We start from the raw sequence: 18,766 nt of genomic DNA on the forward strand, positions 1-18,766 counted from the left end.
TGTTATTAGTCTGTAATCGGGAACAATATTGCACGGTAGTTGAGAAGCAAGGGTGTGATGTTAGAGCTGGATTCCGATAACCCACCAGTTACCCACCTCCGAGCGTCCGTTTCCCCACCTATAAAATGGGGGTGAGGGTGCTACATAGTTGTAGGGCTGGCTGAGAAAAGGAAATGAGTAATCCATGTAAGGGCACAAAACAGGCCCTCAGCAAGTGGGAGACGCTATAAAAAGTGCACCCTGGCTGCTGAGTTGCTGATTCCATTCGGAACCCATGTTCCCCTGTTGACCATGACGTAGAATCATGTGGCAGCATCGTGGGGAGTCAGACCTTGGTTTTCCACCAGCGTGAGGAGAGCAGGGGCTCAGAACACAGAACGTCGGCTAGCAGAGAAGATGGGTTTCTGGAGCTTTGGAAGGGACCCCCAGCTGGTCATCCCAGAGTCCTGGCTAGCAGGGGCCTGGGCCCCTCAACCCACGTGCACTTGGATCTTCTGGGCACAGAACAGGGTGTCCTTCCACGGTGGCCCACAACAGTTCTTAAGCCGGGGATCTGCTGACAGCTCTAGGCTTGTGGTGGCCCTCCCTTCGGGGCTTTTAGAAGGTCAGAACTTCAGGGGCGCCTCGGTGGCTCAGTCGGTTAAGCGTCCGACTTCAGCTCAGGCCACGATCTCGCGGTCCGTGAGTTCGAGCCTCGCGTCGGGCTCTGGGCTGATGGCTCAGAGCCTGGAGCCTGCTTGATTCTGTGTCTCCCTCTCTCTCTGCCCCTCCCCCGTTCATGCTCTCTCTGTCCCAAAAATAAATAAACGTTGAAAAAAAAAATTAAAAAAAGGTCAGAACTTTGCCGCATGTGGAGCGGGGACCAGCCAGACCCCCAGAGTCTGGAAAATGTTGCTTTCCCTTTCGGATGTGCGAACACCCTTTAACCTGCCAATTTGCTTCTCCCATCATTCGGTGGGTTGGCAGAGCAATGACAGAAGTTTCTCACTCGCCGGGGGAACGGAGGGAGAGGAAGTGGGGAGTAGTGGCCCAGGTGGCCCAGACAGAGGGACTGTACCCTGCTTTTCTGAGGCCACTTATCCCTGCCATGCTGCCTCTCCTTCCCTCAAAGTTAGGGGGACCTTGTGCTCGTCATCCCTGTCGCAAGGGAAAGGCGTGCTTACTCATAGTTATTCCAGAACAAGAAGACATGGCCTGGGGCGAAGGGCAGACTTGGGCCTGTGGTCACCCTGCTCCACGCCTGCCCTCAGGAAAGGACCCGTGTAGCTGTGACTTTGTCCCTGTGTCCCTTTGTCCCTTATTGAGTAATGGAAGCTCTGTCTTGGGAAGGCGTTTAACTTCTGAGCACATTTTCCTCTTCTGTAAAGTGGGAATTAAAGTGTACCAGCCCAGCTTCTTTCTTCAGGGGGACTGTCCCCAGGGCCAAGGGAGATCGTGTGCAGAGAGGCTTTTTACGCACTCAGTGTGAATCGCTGAGCAGATGCGAAGGTTATTAATATTAACAGTAGCAGGTGATACGTGCATGGGTGCTGGGGAGGGTTCCTTTGTGTTCGGGCTCGCCACGCCTCCATCCACCTGGGGCAGCTGGCCCTCATGTTATCAGTATTGACTCCTGTAGTGGCTGTGTCAGAAGCAAGGTCGATTCTACCAGCTACTTGTGGAAACACGCCCCCAGCACAGGCCTCTGTCCTCTTCCACACATGCACTTCCCCTTCCCTGGTCACTGGCTCCTGGGGTCAGGCGTCTTTTCCTTCACAGAAAGTAAACACAGGAAGCTGACCTTTCTAACCCCCCAGGACAAAAGTCGGAAGGGCAGTTGCCTTGCGTGCCTAAAGGCCTCAGGAGGGTTGGCCCCTCTCCTTATCCCCCTCCCCACCAGTGGACAGGGGTCCCTGAGGGAGTGGGGCTCGGGGACACTTGCCTTTTGCTCTTGTCTTAGGAATCCCAGAGCCGGACACTGGCCCTGTGTCTGAGAGCTTCACCCCTGGGTGCCCTTCTGGGTGGGAGTTGAGGGAACCCAGGGGTTTTCAGTCGGGCCAAGACTGGCTGCCTCCCCCTGAGGAATGGGCTCAACCCATTTTGCCATTTGGGTGTGAGTCCCCCCTGGGGCATGACGGGAAGGGGCAGGGCTGGTCCTGACCCAGACCCCTAAGTGAGGCCCTGCTGCCTTTCCAGAGGACGGCCAGAAGGGACTGCCCCGGGCTGGGACAGCTCCTATCAGGCCTTGGGGCTCAGAATCACTAGTTCCTTCTGCTCCAGATAACAGGGCAGGCTTTGCTCTCCTCCCTTCCTTGATGAGGAGGGAGGACCCTGCATTTCTTGTCCTGCAGCCTGGGATCCTCAACAGAGCCCGGTGAGGTCACGCCCGCAGAGGCAGAATTACCTAACGCTGAAGAGCATAGGCCCTGGAGTCTGCGTGATCTTGGACAACTCACTCAGCTCGTCAGCGCCTTGGTTTCCTTCTTGTGCACTAACTGGGGACCGTCACATCCCCCCTCGTAGGTGCTGACAAGTTAAAACGAGCCCATGGTGCATCACCCGTAGCACAGAGCCTGGCTCCCGGCAGGTAGTCAGGGAACAGGAGTTGTCACCCTGCAGCAACACCGGAGGTAGACACCGATGCCCTCTCTTACAGAGGTGGAACCTGAGGCCCAGCAAGGTTAAGCAGCTTATCCAAGGGCACACAGCTGGCGTGCCTCCCGCAAGGACCTGGCTCTCTCTGCCTGTAGCCCTCGGGGAGTCTCTCCTCTCCTGGGAGATCTGAAGTGGCCCGGAGCTTTGGTTGGTTTGCTGTGAGTCCTTCACCCGGCACTTTCTCCCGCTGCAGATAAAATACCACGAGGAGTTTGAGAAGAGCCGCATGGGCCCCAGCGGGGGCGAGGGCCTGGAGCCTGAGCGCCGAGATTCCCAGGACAGCAGCTACCGGCGGCCCCAGGAGCAGCAGCAGCCGCCCCACCACATCCCCACCAGCGCCCCGGGTGAGCCTGAGGCCTGTGGGGCAGAGGACCTGCGACCGGGCCGGCTGTGGGATGGGGAGGAGGTCGGAGAGAAGCCTTGTCTCCGTGCACACACAGGCACCTGTTCACGCACACCCTCAGATCCATCCCACCAGGGGCATCGAGCACCGGCGTCAGGGTCTATGCCGGCTCCCCAGCGTGTTGGTAGAGACACAGCCCCTGCTGTAGAATATGCAACACTGACACACAAGCCTTTGAGGCGTGGGGGCCGAGCCAGGTTGGGGGGGGGGGTGGAAATGCATGATAGGGGCTTTGTGGGGGAAGGCAGGGGAATCCGGGAGGGACTGCGTTTGAGCCCCGTCTCCCCCCGTCTTCCAGTTTACCAGCAGCCCCAGCAGCAGCAGGTGGGACAGTCTTATGGTGGCTACAAGGAGCCTGCAGCCCCGGTGTCCGTACCGCGCTGTGCCCCAGGCGGGGGCGGGGTGAGTAGCTCTGGCCAGAGGGAGAGCTCCTGGAGCTGGGAGGTTGGATGGGGCCCAGGAAGCCTGAGGAGGCCAGAGGTGGATGGGCAGGTGGACATTGCTCAGAGGTTCTCCTTAGAAACCCCACCCAGGAGGCCTGGCTTTCCCTGACCTTTGATCCCAGCTCCTGTCGTCATCTGCCCGCGATAGGGACCTCAGCCTCTGATCAAGGAAGTGTGCTTAGCGGACTCAGCCCTGGGCTGGGATGGGGGCCCTGCGTTCGAGCTCTGGGTGCACCTTGCACAAGTTACCTCTCCCTGCCCGGTTTCCTAACTCCGGCTGCCCAGGAGCACACAAAGTACCTTTCTGTTTGGGGCCTTCCAGACCTAGGCCACGCTCCCCACCCTTCATGAGGATGACCCACCCCCATGTCCTTCGGATCTCAGCTTGCCCCTGCCTCTGAGGGGCCGTCCCCAGCCCCCCATGTCAGGCGGGTCTCCCCCGACATCTCTATCACTCCCCCCCGGTGCCCTTCAGAACACTTTTCCCAACTCAGAACCGTTCTGTGTGTTAACTTCTGTGTGCCTCCCCTGCTGAATGTGAAGCTCTGTGCGGGCAGGGCAGTGTTCCTTGGGCTCAGCTACCGTGAGCCAGGCCCAGAGTGGGCACTCATCGATGCTGCCAAGTAAACGACGAGTAAAGAGTAGGAAGTAGGGCAGGATCAGGCTTCCCGGCCCTTCGAGTCGAAGTGCCCCGTCTGTAAGTCCTGGTCCTTATCCCATCGAGGGGGCTGCCACTCATACCACCGAGCTCCTGGCTGAGCTCAGCCCCTCTGTGCTGGGTTCCTGGGAGTTCGAGGCAGCTCATGTTGGAGCAAGAGAGACAATACCTAGAGAGGTAAAATAGCCCTGAGATACATGTCCTCCTGGAGCCTTATGCCCTGGGTACGAGGCAGTAAACAAGGGAGTGTCCGTGCTGCGTAGGGTACAGGGCAGGACCGAGAATCCGTCTGTAGGATTAGATTCCAGATAGACCAGCCGGTCCTTCAAATACTTGCGAAACCTATCTTGGACATGAGGGATTTGGCCCTGACTAAAAGACCACGTTCCTGCAGTCTTGGTGCTTTACGTTCCAGTCAGGGAGGCAAACGAGGCAGTAAAGTAAGAGGGTGTATATATAAGGTCAGATGGTGGCACGTGTTGTGAAGAAAAAGACAGTAGGGTGATGGGAAGGAAAGCAGCAAAGTCCTCAGGATGATGAAAGGGTGAATGATTCAGGGAGAATAGCAACTGCAAAGGCCCTGGGGCCAGCAAGAAGGCCAAGGCGATTAGAGGAGAAGAGGGTAGGAGATAAGGTCAGATCATGCAGGGACTTGTAGGCCACAGGAAGGCCTTTGCAATTAGTGAGCTACGCAGAGTGACAGATTTTGGCTTATGTTTTTAATTTTTTTTTTCTTTCACGTTTATTATCAAGAGACAGAGACAGAGCACGAGCAGGGGAGGGGGAGAGAGAGGAGGGGGAGACAGAGGGGGAAACCCAGACTCCGAGGCAGGCTCCAGGCTCTGAGCTGTCAGCACAGAGCCCAGCGAGGGGCTCAAACTCACAAACCGCAAGATCATGGCCTGAGCCGAAGTCGGGTGCTCAACCGACAGAGCCACCCAGGCGCCCCTCGGTTTATGTTGTTAAAGGATCGCTCCGGCAGCTGTGTGAGAAGAGGCAGTAAGAGGTTGAGGGTGGAGGCAGGGAGGTGGGTGAGGAGGCTGTTGTGGGAAGCAGGCATAGCTGGCGTCAACCCAAGAGATAGAGACAGACTTGGTGATAAGAGACCAAGGTCACTTCTGGGGGGTGTGACCACTTATCCCACAGCCTTTGGGGCTGATGGAGCTGGTTTCTGTTGCTTGAAAGACAGTTTGAACTTTGGTGCTAGGGGAACCCGGCTGGCTCGGTTGGTGGAGCATGCAACTCTTGATCTCGGGGTTGTAAGTTCGAGTCCCACGTTAGACGTAGAGATTACTTAAAAATAAAATCTTTAAAAAAAAAAAACCCACAACAAAAAGAGGGGCACCTGGGTAGCTCAGTCGGTTGAGCATCCAACTCTTGATTTTGGCTCAGGTCATCATCCCAGGGTCATGAGATTGAGCCCCGTGTCAGGCTCTGTGCTGAACGTGGAGCCTGCTTAGGATTCTCTCCCTCCCTCTCTTTCTGCCCCTCTCCCGCCCCCCATTGTGAGCACACGCCGTCTCTAAAATTAGAAAGAAAGAAAGAAAGAAAGAAAGAAAGAAAGAAAGAAAGAAAGAAAGAAAGAAAGAAAGAAAGAAAGAAAAAAAGAAATTTCGTCTAAAGAAAGTAGGACACAGGGGCGCCTGGGTGGCTCAGTCGGTTAAACATCCGACTTTGGCTCAGGTGACGATCTTGCGGTCTGTGAGTTCCCAAGCCCCGCGTCGGGCTCTGTGCTGACAGCTCGGAGCCTGGAGCCTGCTTCGGATTCTGTGCCTCCCTCTCTCTGCCCCTCCCCTGCTTGCACTCTGTCTCTCTCTCTCAAAAATAAATAAACATTAAAAAGAAAAAAAAAAGAAAGCGGGACACCTCTGAAGGATTTTAAGCCAGAGAATGACATGATCAGGTTTGCGGTTTGGAAAGCTCCCCCTGAGATCACAGTGGGTGAACAATTGGAGGGGGCAGATCGGAGGCCAGAAATAGAAAGCCTGAGCCGTGGTCCTAGTGGAGTGGACCCGTGGGGGCAGATGTGGGAGGTTGAGGGGGCTCCTCCATCCTGGACCGGTCGGCCCACAGATCCCAGGGCCTGGCCTGGGGGACCACGAAGGCTGAGGCGACCCCCGGAGACCGGTCGATGTAAAGGGCAGTGAGGATCAGAGGACGTTAGAGTCTCGCCTGCCTCCCACACGGCGGTTGGATTGCAGATTCACTGGGCTTTTCTCAGGGGCTTAAGCAGATCATTGTGGCTGAGGTTGGAGGGTGGAAATTCTTGGGTCAAGTGCAGATTTGTCTCCCCAGAATACGTCTTTGAAGCGCTACCGAGCATCGTATTCATTGGACCTATTGCATTCCTGTTCCAAGAGGTGGGGTAGAGCTGTGGCAACTTCAGTCCGTGTCCTGCACCCAGCCCTTGGTAGATGCCAGATGATTGTGAGAAGGGTGATGGGTCTCAGACAGGGAAACACAGGGGTGAGAAAATGCGTAGCAGAGCCCAGGCCTCCCCTGTCTCCCAGTCCCCGGTCCGCTGCTGGGCTGGGCTCTGCGCTGGGTCCTGTAGGGTTTACAAAGAAGGGAGCCAGGCCCTGGCCTGACTGTGTCCCCCACCCCCGCAGAAGCGGTACCGCGCTGTGTATGACTACAGCGCCGCCGACGAGGACGAAGTCTCCTTCCAGGACGGGGACACCATCATCAACGTGCAGCAGATCGACGATGGCTGGATGTATGGGACCGTGGAGCGCACCGGCGACACGGGGATGCTGCCGGCCAACTACGTGGAGGCCATCTGAGCCCCTCCCCTGGGTGCTGCCCCGCCCCCACCCGTCTTCAGTGCGTTCCATGGCATCGCGTCTGTCCTGGGCGTGACCTGCCCACCCTTCAGTGTCTCTGTTTTGTTTTGTTTTGTTTTTTTTCTAAATCTGCGACAGCTTGTTTTATTCCCACCCTCCTCCGGCTACTTTTGCCAACCGAAGCCTTGTTCTGCCACTTTCGCGGGCTCCTTCCTCTGGCGGGTTTTCCCCTTGACCAACTTCTTGGTTTTCTCTCTGGATGGAACAGGCGTGGACCTCTCGGGGGGAGGCTGAGGCCCGGGGAGCTGGTCTGGAATGGGAGACCCGTTGGCTCCCAGGCCTCTGCCTTCACTCTTTCCTGCCCCCTCAGACCTTCCTGCCCTCCTCCGCACACACCCAAACTTTCCAGGACTCCCAGGGGACGGGGCTCCATAGCCCCTTGCCTCCGGGATGGGCTTAGCCTCTGCCTCTCCGAGACGGGGCGACTGGCCCTCGGAGGGGCCCCCCAGCACCCTCTCCCACTCTCAAGGACCACGAAGGAGGGTCGAGTTCCTGCTTTGGGATTCATTCATCCCTCCCCACACGTGTTCCTTCTCACACTGTGATTTTGCTCTCCTGCCCACGCAGCCCTGGTGCGGGCAAGGAGCTCCCCGGGAAGCATGGCTTGGGTCAAGTGCTCGCCTTTCTTACTTTTAGGGACAGTTGCAGGAGGGAAGGGAACAGGGTGTTCTCTCCCACAGCCCTTTTTCCTCCTCCCACCCCTCGTCTCCAGACACCCCGGTTGCTCCTGAACCATGAGGCAAGGAAGCCTCGGGCCTCTTGGCCTGCCACGCCGGGCCCCTGGGCTCTGGGTTAGGTGGCCCATTCCTCCCTACTCCCCACGGGAGGATGTCTCAGGCCTCCCACGGCCTCCCCTCCTTGGTCCAGCCCCAAGCACGCTGGAGCTGCACACAGCCACAGGACCTTCTGTGTCTCCAGGACTCAGCATGTGGGGGAAGGAGCGCGTCTATATCCGTGACAGGCTCGTGTGACCGAAGCAGCCAGGGTCCCGGCCGGCGGGAGTCTCTGGGCTTATGCGAGGCCGTCTCTGCCTGATAGTTTCCTCAGACCCCACGGTGAGAAGGGAGGGCCGTGGGAGAGAGAAGTCCCTCGTGTCTTCTTTGGAGTGAAGGCCCCTCCTTTCCTTGTATCCCCAAATGGCGCGAGCCCACCCGCCTCCTTTTCAGCGTGCTGGGCAGAGGTAAGGGGGTGGTCCTGGAGTCGGTGGGGCTGATGTTGGGGCCTGCAGCTTGCTGGGGTGAGGGTGGGGGGCAAGGTTTCATGGCTCCAGGCATATTCTCTCCCCTCACGTCCATGTCCTTGGCTGCAGAGTCGAGCATCAGACGACCCTATGTCCCCCACACTGTGGGTGTCTTGCTCTGGGGGCTCGTCCCCCGCACCACCAGACCTCTCCCTCGCTTACCTAAGGCCCCCTGGAAGCAGAAGGAAAAGGTCCCAGGGCTACAAAACTGGAAGCGCAGACCCCGGGGTGAGGAGGGGAAAAATGGTGCTATTTCCAAGTCCCTTCTCTCGCTTGTCGGTGGCTGTGACCACCCTCGCTTGGCTTTACTCATCTCTGGGCTCTCTCAACACCCCTCTGGGCCTCCCCCCTCCTGCCTTCGCCCTGAGTCCACTCAGGCTCCCCAGCTGACATCTTCGCCTCCTTCGGGAAGGAGGACCCTGCAGGCGAATTCAGCAATCCGGTCCTCACCGCTTGGGGGGGTGGACGTGGGAATATTTTCCCCAAATCAGAAGGTTGAAAAGAAATGGCTGTTGGTGTTGGGGGAGAGCCCTGCTTGACTCGTCTCTTTTCCTCTGGCCCCAGCCGAGGTGAAGGCGGGTGGAGGGTCTTTACGTCGGACCATGTGGAAGCTGAGGGCGCTATGGGGGAGGCTCCGTTGCCTTTCTTCGTGATCTCAAAGCACAACGCGGATTCGGGGACCAAAGGTCAGAGGTGCATCCTGTTGGAGCACCTGTGGCTGGCAGCGTGGTGAGAGGCAGGAGGCGGCCTGTTTTTCCCTCAGCCTGATTTTCCTTCCAAAGCAAGGCAGGCCAGCCACTGGAATCTTGTTGCTGGCCCCTCTGCTCCTCCCGTCCTAAAAATAGGGGACCTTTTCCACACCCCCAGAGAGAAGAGGGGCTGTCACACTGGTGCTGAGGGACCCAGGGGCTGCTGGGAGTCCTTGCTCCTTTCCAGAACCATCCATCCCTAAAAGAGCACAGAACCGAGGGCTGGGCCAAGTCCCTGGTCTTTTCTTACAGTTCACAAAGGTCTTTGGCCAATCTAATCCCAGGAAAGAAGATGCGTTAAAGCTAGAATGTGAATATAACTTTAGTGGACCAATAAGAAAGTGTAAGCCCAATGGTGAGAAAAGTGAATTCTATCAACACTGCTTCCTGTTTTCTTCCTCATGTCCCTCCAGGGAAAACTACTTTGTTGCTTAATTTCTGCCTTTTTCCTCTCACATATGCACTTTTGGGCCTTTTTTTTTTTTTAATAGCTGGAAAAAAAAAAAATACCACCCCACAAACCTGTATTTAAAAAGATACAAATGACCATGTGAAATTTGCCTCTGTCCAAACATTTCATCCGTGTGTGTGTGTGTGTGTGAAGCCGTCCGTTCATCTTTTTATATGGGGTGGTTGTCTTTTCTTGGTCTGTTTTGGTCCCCTCCCTTGTGGGCTTGTGCTTGGGATCAACTCTTTCTGGCCTGTTACGATTCTCAACGTTTGACTTGGACCACAAGTGAATCTTTCTCCTGGTGACTCAAATAATAAAAGTATAATTTTTACCTGCGGACTTGGTTTTCTCTCTGGCTCTGAGGTACTGTTGCTGAGTGTGTATGTGTGTGTGTGTGTGTGTGTGTGTGTGTGTGTGCGTGTGTGTCCGTGTCCTGTTTGGGGGCATTAGCCTGGCACCCTCCTGAGAGCACTGCTGCCCTTCAGGGACAGAGTGACCAGTTCCTCTGCCCAGCTTGGTGGCATTTCCAGAAACTTCCCCGAGCTCTTTTATTTCCCTCTTCCTGTCTGACTTCCTTAGTTATGTACCTGTCTCCTCACCAGCCAGTGCACTCAGAGGGCAGGACTTAAGTTCTCTAAATCCCCAGGGCCTGCCCGGGGCCAGGCACATAGCTGTTCAACAAATAAACCTGTTGCATTAATGCATGAGCTCAGCTGGGTGGGGGGGGCAGCTTTGGGACATGGGAGGAGTTGGGCGCTTGTTTGAGGGGTGGAATGGCAGAGGGGCGGTCTGCGGTGGGATACGACAGGGGATGAAGCCATCTGATCAGGTGATCTGGCAACCCAAAGCAGTATTCACAAGCCAAATCACCACGGTGATGTCTACCTCACCGATGGGGGCTCACTGGAACCCAGGGAGGCCGTGCTTTGGCAGAAGTTGCACAGCTAGTGGCAGGGCCAGAGGTCTCAGGACCCAGGGTGTGACCCTCGCAGCCTCAAGCCATGCCGCCCTGCCAGCTGTCTTGTGGAAAGGGGCCTTTCCCGCTTGGGGCCCAGAACAAAGGCATTCTCTGGCTTCAGGTTAGCAGCAGCGGAGATGGAGAGGGCTCTCCCCGAGCCTTGGGAATGGAGAGTAAGAGAGAGGCAGGGCTGGAGGGTGTAGGGAGCGTAGGAGGCGCTGGGCGGGATAATTAAAGACAGTACCGACACCCGCTCCCTCTGGGAAGGAGCTGCCGCCTAATGTTTCCCGGCGGAAGGGAATGACTTGGCAGATCTCGCCTCCTGTTGGCCTGCCCCCTCTTGTCTGCAGAGCTGCTGCCCTCTCTCCCAGGAGGCTTCATTCACCTTCATTCAAGGGGGCAGTGGGCTTGGGAGGGGATCCGCCGTCTCTAGAGGCGCCCCGCTCACAGAGACCCTGGGCTCTTCCTCTTGGCCGATGGGAGCAGTTTCTAGACCCCCTTCTAGAAGTGGCCTCAGTTCCCGCGGCCTAACATGTGGAAGGGGGTTACTAATGCCCTCACCCCTGGGGCCTTCAAAAGAACTATTTAGGGTAGGGCCAAGGACACTAGGCCTCAGAGATGTCACAGGGAATTTTTTTTTTTTAATTTAATAGGAAATCATTAAGACATTAAAAGGAATAAAAACAACACAAGACGTAACTGAGTACCCACCACCCCGCTTAAAAGATCCTCCTTTCCCCTCAAGGCATCGCTTAAATTTGTATATCTAGACCCTCTCATTGCAAGGAGGGACCTGGGAATTCATTAGTGTGCTTTTTTTTTTTTTTAAGTTTATTTATTTATTTTGAGAGAGAGAGAGAGGGAGTGAGCAGAGGAGGGGCAAAGAGAGAGGGAGACAGAGAATTCCAAGCAGGCTCCACGCCATCAGTGCCGAGCCTGATGTGGGGCTTGAACCCACGCACCATGAGATCACGACCTGAGCCGAAACCAAGAGTCAGACCCTTAACTGATGGAGTCACCCAGGCGCCCCAGGACGCTCTTTGATGAAACACTGCCCTGAGCTCTCTGAAGAGAACAAGAATGCGGGTAATGACCACGAAGAGACAAGGAGTCGCTGGAGGGAGAGATCTCTGGCGCTCACACTGTCCATGGAGTGATCTGAGCGGTGCAGGTAGGGCTGAGGGGCATTTCAGATGAACAGGGTGGGCCCGTCAAGTGGGGGGGGGGGGAGAACGGACTCCCGAGTGTGCAAGCCTAGTTTTAAATCTTGGTCTCCCCCATTTTCCAGTGAGACATCAGGCCGGTTCCTGACCATCTCTGAGCCTCATCTATAAAAGGCTTGTGGGGAGGTTGAAATGACCTACAGCGCATGTGCAGTATCTGGCAGAGTTCAGGAATCCCCCAAGCGTTCGCTGAGACTCACCCGAGACCTTTGTCCGTGTCCCTCCACGACGTGACCCTTACCACCTGCCCATGGCCCACCCAGCTCCCCACCATTATTTTTCTGAGGTAATTGGCCACAGATGTGTTAGAGGAAAAAGGAAGAAGGAAGGCAGCCAGGAGGATTCATTCCTAGGGCATCTGGATAGAGATCAGATCTCCTCCTCCGTCCATATCACGCAGCCTCCATTTAGATATGAAGGGGTGGGATTGGGTTCCTGGGGAGAAATTGAGCCTCTTCGCTTCTGCTGGGTCTAAATCGAGCAGTGCCTTGGTTACCCGCTCCCGGGCTTTGTGATTGGTTGGCTGTGGGGGGAGAGGGGGTGGGGGGGAGGGGGGCAGTAGGCTGCTGATGGAGCTGCGGCATCCCTTCGGCTGGGGCCCCGGGAGGGGGAAGGGAAAAGACCGAGCAGTGGAGGGAAGAGGGAGCCATTTCTCTCCACTGGCTGCGACCTCCGTGCTCACAGCTCACATTTGCCCGGAATCCCGAGGCCTCCTCGGCCGAGGACTCCATCATGCTGGATATTTTCATCCTGATGTTCTTTGCCATCATAGGCCTGGTCATTCTGTCCTACATTATCTATCTGCTCTAGCTGCGGCGGGGAACCCTCAGAACAGCTTCGGGGGGGAAGGATGGAGCTGACCGGCCGAGCATCCTGCTTTGCTGACGCACCGGTGGATTTTTGCTTCTGGTCATTTCGGGTATTGATTCAAAAACCAAATTGAAAGAGATCTTGTTAGTTTGGTTTTTTTTGTTTTTTTTTTTTTTTGCGTCAGACGCACTGATAGAGCATTTCTCAGACCACCCTGAAAAGAATAAGAAATGCCAACTTCTTTCTCTGAGACCTAATTCGAACGATTTTGAAAATGAAAAATAAGCCCCGCAGTACAAAGGATTTTTAGATAGAATGGGTTGGGAGTGGTGTGCTTGGCGGGGGAGGGACTATTATTTTCCTAGTTTTTTTCTTCAAGTTCGGTGCTCCTAGTCCAAGTTGCCTTTCTTCTCCTGGTAATTAAAGGTAAAACACATCTTTATTTGTCAGCAGAGCGGTTTGCAATTATGCTTCCATAATTGCATTAATTAATTAGTGACTCCTTTTCCCTGGAAGGTGAAGCAGCTAATGAAATGTACTTGGGAGCGGGGTCTGGGGGAGATATCCATTCTTTTCCAACTGTGGGGTTTGGTGGCCAGGAGGGAGGAATTCCTCATTTGTTTCTTAGTCCGTAGCCAGTACTGGGCTGCTGGTATCTTTGCTGTTCCCATCTGAGCCTTGTTTCTGGGTTTCCCACAGCTCCTGGTCTCCACTGCAACCAGAGACCTCTTAGCAGCAGTCCTGCTGCCCAGCAGACCTCTTCCAGAACCTTCCGGATATGGCTAACCACTGTGGAGCAAGGGGCTTTTTGAGCCCAGAGGCAGAGGGGCACTCAGCCGGGACGTCAGGAATTCGTGGGCAAGGCTGGCAGATGCTGTGTGCGTTTGAGCTGTGGATAGAAGGTGTTGAGGACACAGAGCTGAAATGCAGACTCATGAAAGTCACCACGGAGAACTGCGCACATATCCATTTTGATAGCCTCTCTCTAGGTGTAAATGCAACTGCGTATTATGCTAAAGTATGTTCTTCCCTTTCCCTCTCACACACTGGGGGGATAGTTCAAGAGCACATTGTCTACCCTCATCTCTGAAGTATTCAGTTTATCACTGTCTTTGCAGACAGCCTGAGGTGGTGTAGTATCCCTTGTCTCACTCTTTAGCCAGAAGGAACTCGTCATTTGAATTTTTACGATTTATCATATTTTTTCCACTCCTCACCACGTGAGCCCCAGCTTCTCATTTAAAGAGAGAAATGGTTATATAGTCATTATTCTTTGAGACTGTCTGAATTATAAATTATTGAAATAGGGTAGCTATAACTCATCTTACTTGTTATGTGGGAAAAATCTCTCTCTTGCCCCAAAATAAATGTTTTTTTTTTTTTTTATATTGTCAAATGTTCCTTTTCTGGAAAAAAGACTTTCAACATATTTCTTTGTCCAGTTAGGGTTGAAGAAACTATATATTTTGGAACCCAGAGTAGACTTGGGCCCCAAATCTGCGGTACCCATTCCTCTGAAAAGTCCATCATGATGGTTCTACACTGGATTTTCCTTTCTAGCTTAAAAATAAACAAGGAGACAGATTAACTTAATAGTTTTTATTTACAACATTGTGTTCAATTTCCGTGTTTTAAAAAAGCAGTAAAATTGAGGCAATACAATATATGATCCAATAAAAATGGAAAACTTGCATTTTAAGATTCTGGCCAAGAAAAATACACTACTCCAGGAGCATTGTCTTGGCAACAAATTATGTGACCTTCAAGAAGTCATTTAACGCTCAGGGCTTTTGTTTATTCTGACAAATGAAAGGGTTAGACTAGAAAATTGTTAATGGTAAATTTTTTATTTCAAATTTATTTTTTATTTTATTATTAAATTTTCATTTAAAATCTTCCCTTTCCGTTTTAAACTTCTTCAATCCTGGGATGCATTAGCTTTGGACACCACACCTTTGAGAGCAGAATTCCTGTGGAACAAACTCTTAATAGTTCACCAGCAGTTTGCTTTCCTGCTCTCTCTAAATGACATTTGATAAGGAAATCCAACTGGAAAACTCTCTCTCTTTTTTCTTTTTTGGGCACGACCAGCTACATTGTGAGAAGAGAATGACAATATTTATTTATTCCAAACTTGTATCAGTGATAATTCGCCTAAGCTGTTTAGGGAATACTAACAGGTGCAATACTATATGGTGGTATATGACCCAAGGAGGTGATCTGACAGATAAGCTAGTGTAGGAAGCATACATACAGGGATGAGGCTGATCTTCAGTTATCCGGGGAGGCCTTGACATGACATTTCCCACTGAAACACTCCTCTGACTCTCTGGCATAACTTCGTGTCTCACACTGAAATTTTTTCTACTGTAAGGCAAGCGTCAGTGTTTTGGAGGGGGTCCAAGTTACACAGTGAATTATAGTGGTATGAATCTTCAAGGTTTAGTCTCTAACCAGGTTCACTCTGAAGTCTTTTATGAGGTCAAGGCTCTTTAGCCTGTATTCACGCATAGTTGAAATGGCTAAACAACTCAGTGAAAACAATCAGCCAGTTTCAGTCCTAGCCCACTGATACATATCACCGATATTGGGTGCAATGTAAGCACAGAAAGGGTGTCCATATTGCTTGTGAAATATTATGGTTTCAAAAAATAAGTAATTATATTTTGGAAGAAATTTTAGGACTTCGTGCCTCTATCCGTGCTAGAAAATGCCAGCTTATAATAGATTTTTACTGGGTTCATCATTTCAGTACACATTTTAAATTTCATATTGAAACTACTTGTATATTGGCCTCCTAATACATAATAAAACACTGAAAAGAGTTACTTCTGTAATATAAAGGTTTTTAAAAAATGTTTATTTATTTTTGAGAGAGAGAGCACCCATGCATACACAGGGAAGGAGCAGAGAGAGAGGGAGAGAGAGAATCCCAAGCAGTCTCCACGCTGTCAGTGCTAGAGCCCGATGCAGGGCTCAAACCCATGAACCGTGAGATCATGACCTGAGCCAAAATCAAGAGTCAGACGTTTAACTGAGCCACCCAGGCGCCCGTATAATATAAAGTTTTGTATACATTTTATAAATCTGTCATAGGCAATCCTGTCCTATAAAGTGGGTATTACACTTGGTCCACATCAATGCAGTAATAAATCTAAATAATTGTAGATCACTTAGAAAATAGTTAATGTCGCATTACACTAATTCCTGTTTTCTTGATAAAAAAATAGAAATTTGTATGGGAAAGTGATGTATTTTATTTCAGGAGAAAGAGGATATATTTTGGGAAACAGTTAAATAATGGAAAATTATAATAAATATTACTAAGTTTTAAACCACCTAAGACTCATTATTCTGGGTGTACAGAATCATGTCCAAACTCTTTGAATTTGAAACTTGGCATGACATAATTTACTAAACTTCAGAAAATTTGTGTTCTTTTAAGAGGCTTAAAATTAGCATTATCCAAAAAATTAATAAAATTAGCATTATTCAGACTTCAGATCCCTTAAAAGTCCCATTTTAATGTTAAATTGCTCAAAAAAGGGGATTTTTCCCTTAATAAAAAGTACTTAAGCATAGCTGAAGTGGAAAATTGTCTTTGAATTACATGCTTTAGCTTATCACACTCCAAATATTTGCTAAGCCTAGAATGGCCTCTTCTAAGTTAGTTTTGCTCCCATCTATTTTAAACAAAAATAAAACCAGTCACATATAAAAGAGGAAACAGAAAAAGCCATTGACACAACTTCCATTATAAACTCAAACATGCAGATCCATCTAGAAATACTTAAGAACGTTTTTGTTCTTAGAAAAACAGATCTTGTTGTCACGGGAAACTGCAAGTAATCAATCCACAATACTTAATTACATATTTTGTTTTTTGAAACTGATGTTAAACTATACTTGTAGTATTTGGAATATCAATTGCTTGGAATTTGGTCTCTGAATTAAATAGCAGAATAGTATAGAATACTGATCTACTTATAGGTTATTGTTCAATTTATGAGTTTTTGGTAGCAAATGAAATTATTTAACCAATTAATTTATATACTGTAGTATTAAGCATAAGTAAACATAGATATATAGCTTATTGCAACATTATATTAAGATGTTTTGTTTTGATCACGGTAGAGCTATAATTAACAGCTTAAATAAAAATAAGTTCCTCCACAAGAAATAATTTAAAGGAATTACATTTGGGGTGCCTGGGTGGCTCAGTCAGTTAAGCGCCTGACTTCAACTCAGGTCATAATCTCGTGGTTTGTGAGTTCGAGCCCCGCATCGGGCTCTGTGCTGACAGCTCAGAGCCTAGAGCCTGCTTCGGATTCTGTGTCTCCCCCTCTCTCTGCCCCTCCCATGCTCATGCTCTGTCTCTCTCTGTCTCTCAATAATAAATAAATGTTAAAAAAAATTAAAGGAATTACATTCAATGACTTACATAATGACAAAACTCTGAACAAGTTAGAATGTTTTTAATTTTAATTTTATTAATATGAATAAATAACAAATTAAATAAAATTTAGCAAATATTAAATACTTAGGTATCAAAGACATTTTATCATAAATATAATACTTTAAAAATAACACTGATATTTTTCAGCTTTGTACACATTTATAAGAAAGCCTTTCAAGGGCTACACTAAGCCTTTTTTTACATCTCTGGTTACTTAAGGAAGTTTCTGAAATTATATTTGCTTTCTTGATGAAAATCAAATGTGTCCTTAGTGCTTTGGCACTTTTTTTTTTTAACCTAGAGAAGAATATCCAATAGTTTTTCAGGTCATTTTTCCTATCTTAGTGACGTTTCAATCAACGAAGAAACATATGTCCATAACCTGATTTCTTACAGGTTTCACTGCCACCTGCTAGTGGAATTGAAAGAAGTGACATCTCTAGTAAGGTGTCCAGCAACCAAAGAGCGTAACAGTTTTGTTTTTACCCTTCACAACACTTACTGACAAAGAAATCTGTAATCGTATAATTGGATACTATTCACTTAAAGAGGCTAACTCTTGAGCGACAAACACACAAAGAGGTTAAGGTTTGTTTTTTATTGACGTAAGATGGTTCCTCCAGTTGCATCTTTTCCTGTAAACCTCATGCTCGCTCTGATCTCCATTTGAGGTGAATGATTATCCTGGCAATAAAAATCTTTGTGATAACAGAAGAACTGGAAGCAAGAACTAAGTCATCAGAAGATGGGAAAAGTGTGAAATAAGGTGTCTATTGTTCATGCTATGGAGAACAGCCTGATAGGCAACCACCTGAACTTCTTGAATGATTGAACTGCTGCCCAAATTTAGTAATTTACGGCCTGCTTTGTGAATATGATAAAGAAGTTAAGGGGTCCAAAGAGCATGAGACACAATTATTAAAAAAAAAAAAAAAGTGTTAAGGTTAGATAGATGTTCCCTGATCTCTTAAGGTACAGTCTATTTATCTCACAAGATTAAAACTTTAAATGAGTTTCCAGGAAAAGAAGTGTCCTTAGTTTATCAGTATGGGGCTGTGTGTGTGTTTAGAAACAATGGTAAAGATAAATATAATGATGTGTCATTGGGTTTGCCTTCTAGTAGAAGTGAAACTCAGCATCAAATGAAAGTCAAAGGAGACTGAGGGAATCACTATTAAAAGGTAAAAAAGAGTTAGAAGACCAGGTCAATCTTCTAATTTAGAAAAAGATATGGGATAAATGATCTGACCTGTTAGCAGCTCACGTTGTTATAACTGTTCTCAAGTTAGCAGTGGCCAGTCTCCTGGTTATGGTTAGGCCACTCATTTTGCAAATGCTCCTTTTTCGGTAGCACTATGAATGTCTGCATCGTCACTTAAACATCAATACCAGTGATAATAATACATGCTTTTGCAAGTTAATCTCCCACCTTAACATCAGATATCACACTTCATTCCTGATGACAGATGTATTTGGCAAAAAACTGGGCTGCTGAATTGAGGAAATTGCAAGTTTAGTTTCAATGTTAGTCTCATCTATTAATAACTGAATGAAGAACTTGCCAGTTTACTTTTTATTGGTAAGCTTTTTCTTTTCACTTTCTTTTCATGTATCTACTGTACCTAAAGAATGAATCAGACTTCTTTATGTTCCAAATTTTGGGGGTGGATGAGATGATAGTCTTACAATTATCTGGGATAATACAATGATGTTTTTAAAACATCGTATAGCAATAGTCAAGTCTGTTCAAGTGTATAATGAGATTGAAAATTGGCTCCAAAAATGTTTTAAGTTAAGGGGCACCTGACCTGCTCAGTCGGTAGAGCCTGCGGTTCTTGATCTCAGGGTTGTGAGTTCAAGCCCCACATTAGGTGTGGAGCATACTTAAATAAATTTTT

At 49.7% G+C, this 18,766-nt stretch overlaps 1 protein-coding gene and 1 long non-coding RNA gene across 3 annotated transcripts in view; both read left to right on the forward strand.

Moving 5' to 3' along the window:
- The window catches only part of LASP1 (LIM and SH3 protein 1), a 51,091-nt gene extending 41,334 nt beyond the window's left edge, over window positions 1–9,757 (forward strand). For both annotated transcript variants that reach the window (XM_045045178.1, XM_006940285.5), the window contains exons 5-7: window positions 2,828–2,978; window positions 3,336–3,439; window positions 6,748–9,757. In XM_045045178.1, coding sequence (XP_044901113.1) covers window positions 2,828–2,978; window positions 3,336–3,439; window positions 6,748–6,921 — 429 coding nt within the window. In that variant the 3' untranslated portion in view covers window positions 6,922–9,757. The remainder of the gene's footprint in view (window positions 1–2,827; window positions 2,979–3,335; window positions 3,440–6,747) is intronic.
- A 2,412-nt stretch (window positions 9,758–12,169) lies between these two features.
- LOC105261179 lies at window positions 12,170–14,000 on the forward strand. The gene is made up of 2 exons (XR_891079.4): window positions 12,170–12,521; window positions 13,112–14,000. It is a non-coding gene; the product is annotated as an uncharacterized LOC105261179 (long non-coding RNA).
- The last annotated feature ends 4,766 nt before the right edge of the window (window positions 14,001–18,766 follow it).

This window comes from Felis catus, chromosome E1, assembly GCF_018350175.1.
Source record: "Felis catus isolate Fca126 chromosome E1, F.catus_Fca126_mat1.0, whole genome shotgun sequence".
Taxonomy (NCBI): domain Eukaryota; kingdom Metazoa; phylum Chordata; class Mammalia; order Carnivora; family Felidae; genus Felis; species Felis catus.